This window comes from Saprolegnia diclina (assembly GCF_000281045.1).
Source record: "Saprolegnia diclina VS20 unplaced genomic scaffold supercont1.26, whole genome shotgun sequence".
Taxonomy (NCBI): Eukaryota; Oomycota; class Saprolegniomycetes; order Saprolegniales; family Saprolegniaceae; genus Saprolegnia; species Saprolegnia diclina.
The window spans coordinates 507,646-508,627 of NW_008246093.1; the positions used below are offsets into that span (position 1 = coordinate 507,646).

At 57.2% G+C, this 982-nt stretch overlaps 1 protein-coding gene across 1 annotated transcript; it reads left to right on the forward strand.

Moving 5' to 3' along the window:
- Positions 1 to 194: 194 nt before the first annotated feature.
- SDRG_08606 (RarD protein) lies at positions 195 to 903 on the forward strand (the record flags this gene model as incomplete). The annotated part of the gene is made up of 2 exons (XM_008614498.1): positions 195 to 805; positions 900 to 903. 2 exons carry the CDS (start codon positions 195 to 197, stop codon positions 901 to 903), a joined length of 615 nt encoding a protein of 204 aa, XP_008612720.1.
- Between the last annotated feature and the right edge of the window lie 79 nt (positions 904 to 982).

Consider the following 982-nt stretch of genomic DNA (forward strand, 5'->3'; position numbering starts at 1 on the left):
GGGCGCAGGCCGTGTCGAACCGGGTCTGCACCTTGTTGCAAGGTTGGACCAACAAAGATTTCGCGATCTTCCCAGCAACCAACATTGGGACATGCACGGGCACCGTTCTCCCAAGGAATATGACACACGTATTGTCCGTCCACAACGTCCAAGCGCGCTCCGACAATGCCAACTCGTTCATTTTCCTTTTTGCCATGAACACCATGCGCATCGATCCTGGTGTTGCGTACGCACTCGCGGCTTTTGTCACGTGGGGCCTCTACCCGCTGTACTGGAAGCAGCTTTACGGCATTCCCGACCTCCAGCTCGCCATGCACCGGATCTCCTGGGCCTTTGTCGTTCTCGCCGGTATGCTCACGTACAAGCGGCAATGGACTGAGTTCAAGCGCGGCGTCTCGAGCTGGAAGGTCTTTGGCACGTATACACTCTCGAGCATCTTCATCTTTACCAATTGGTACCTCCTCGTGTGGGCCATCAACGCCGGCTACATTATCGAAACGAGCCTCGGTGTCTTTATCAACCCGCTCATCAACGTCGTCTTTGGCGTGCTCATCTTCAAGGAGACGCTCAGCAAGTGGCAGTGGGTCTCGATCGGTCTTGCGTGCTCGGGTGTCGTCGTCGTGGCCGTTGCGTACGGCAAGCTGCCGTGGATCGCGCTCACGATGGCGTTGACCTTTGCTCTCTACGGCTTGATCAAGAAGCAAGCGCCGCTCAATGCTCTCCATGGCATGATGCTCGAGACGTCGATTTTGTTTCCAATCGCGCTCACGTACCTTATCGTCGTCGAATGCCAAGGCACGGGCGCGTTTGGCCACGTCGACGCCGTCACTGACGTCCTCCTCGTCGGCGGCGGCATCGTGACGGTCGTACCGCTTCTTTGGTTTTCACTCGCGGCGCAGCTGATTCCGCTCAGTCTTCTCGGTGTGATGCAGTACATCCAACCCACGCTGCAATTCCTCCTCGGCACGCTCGTCTACAACGA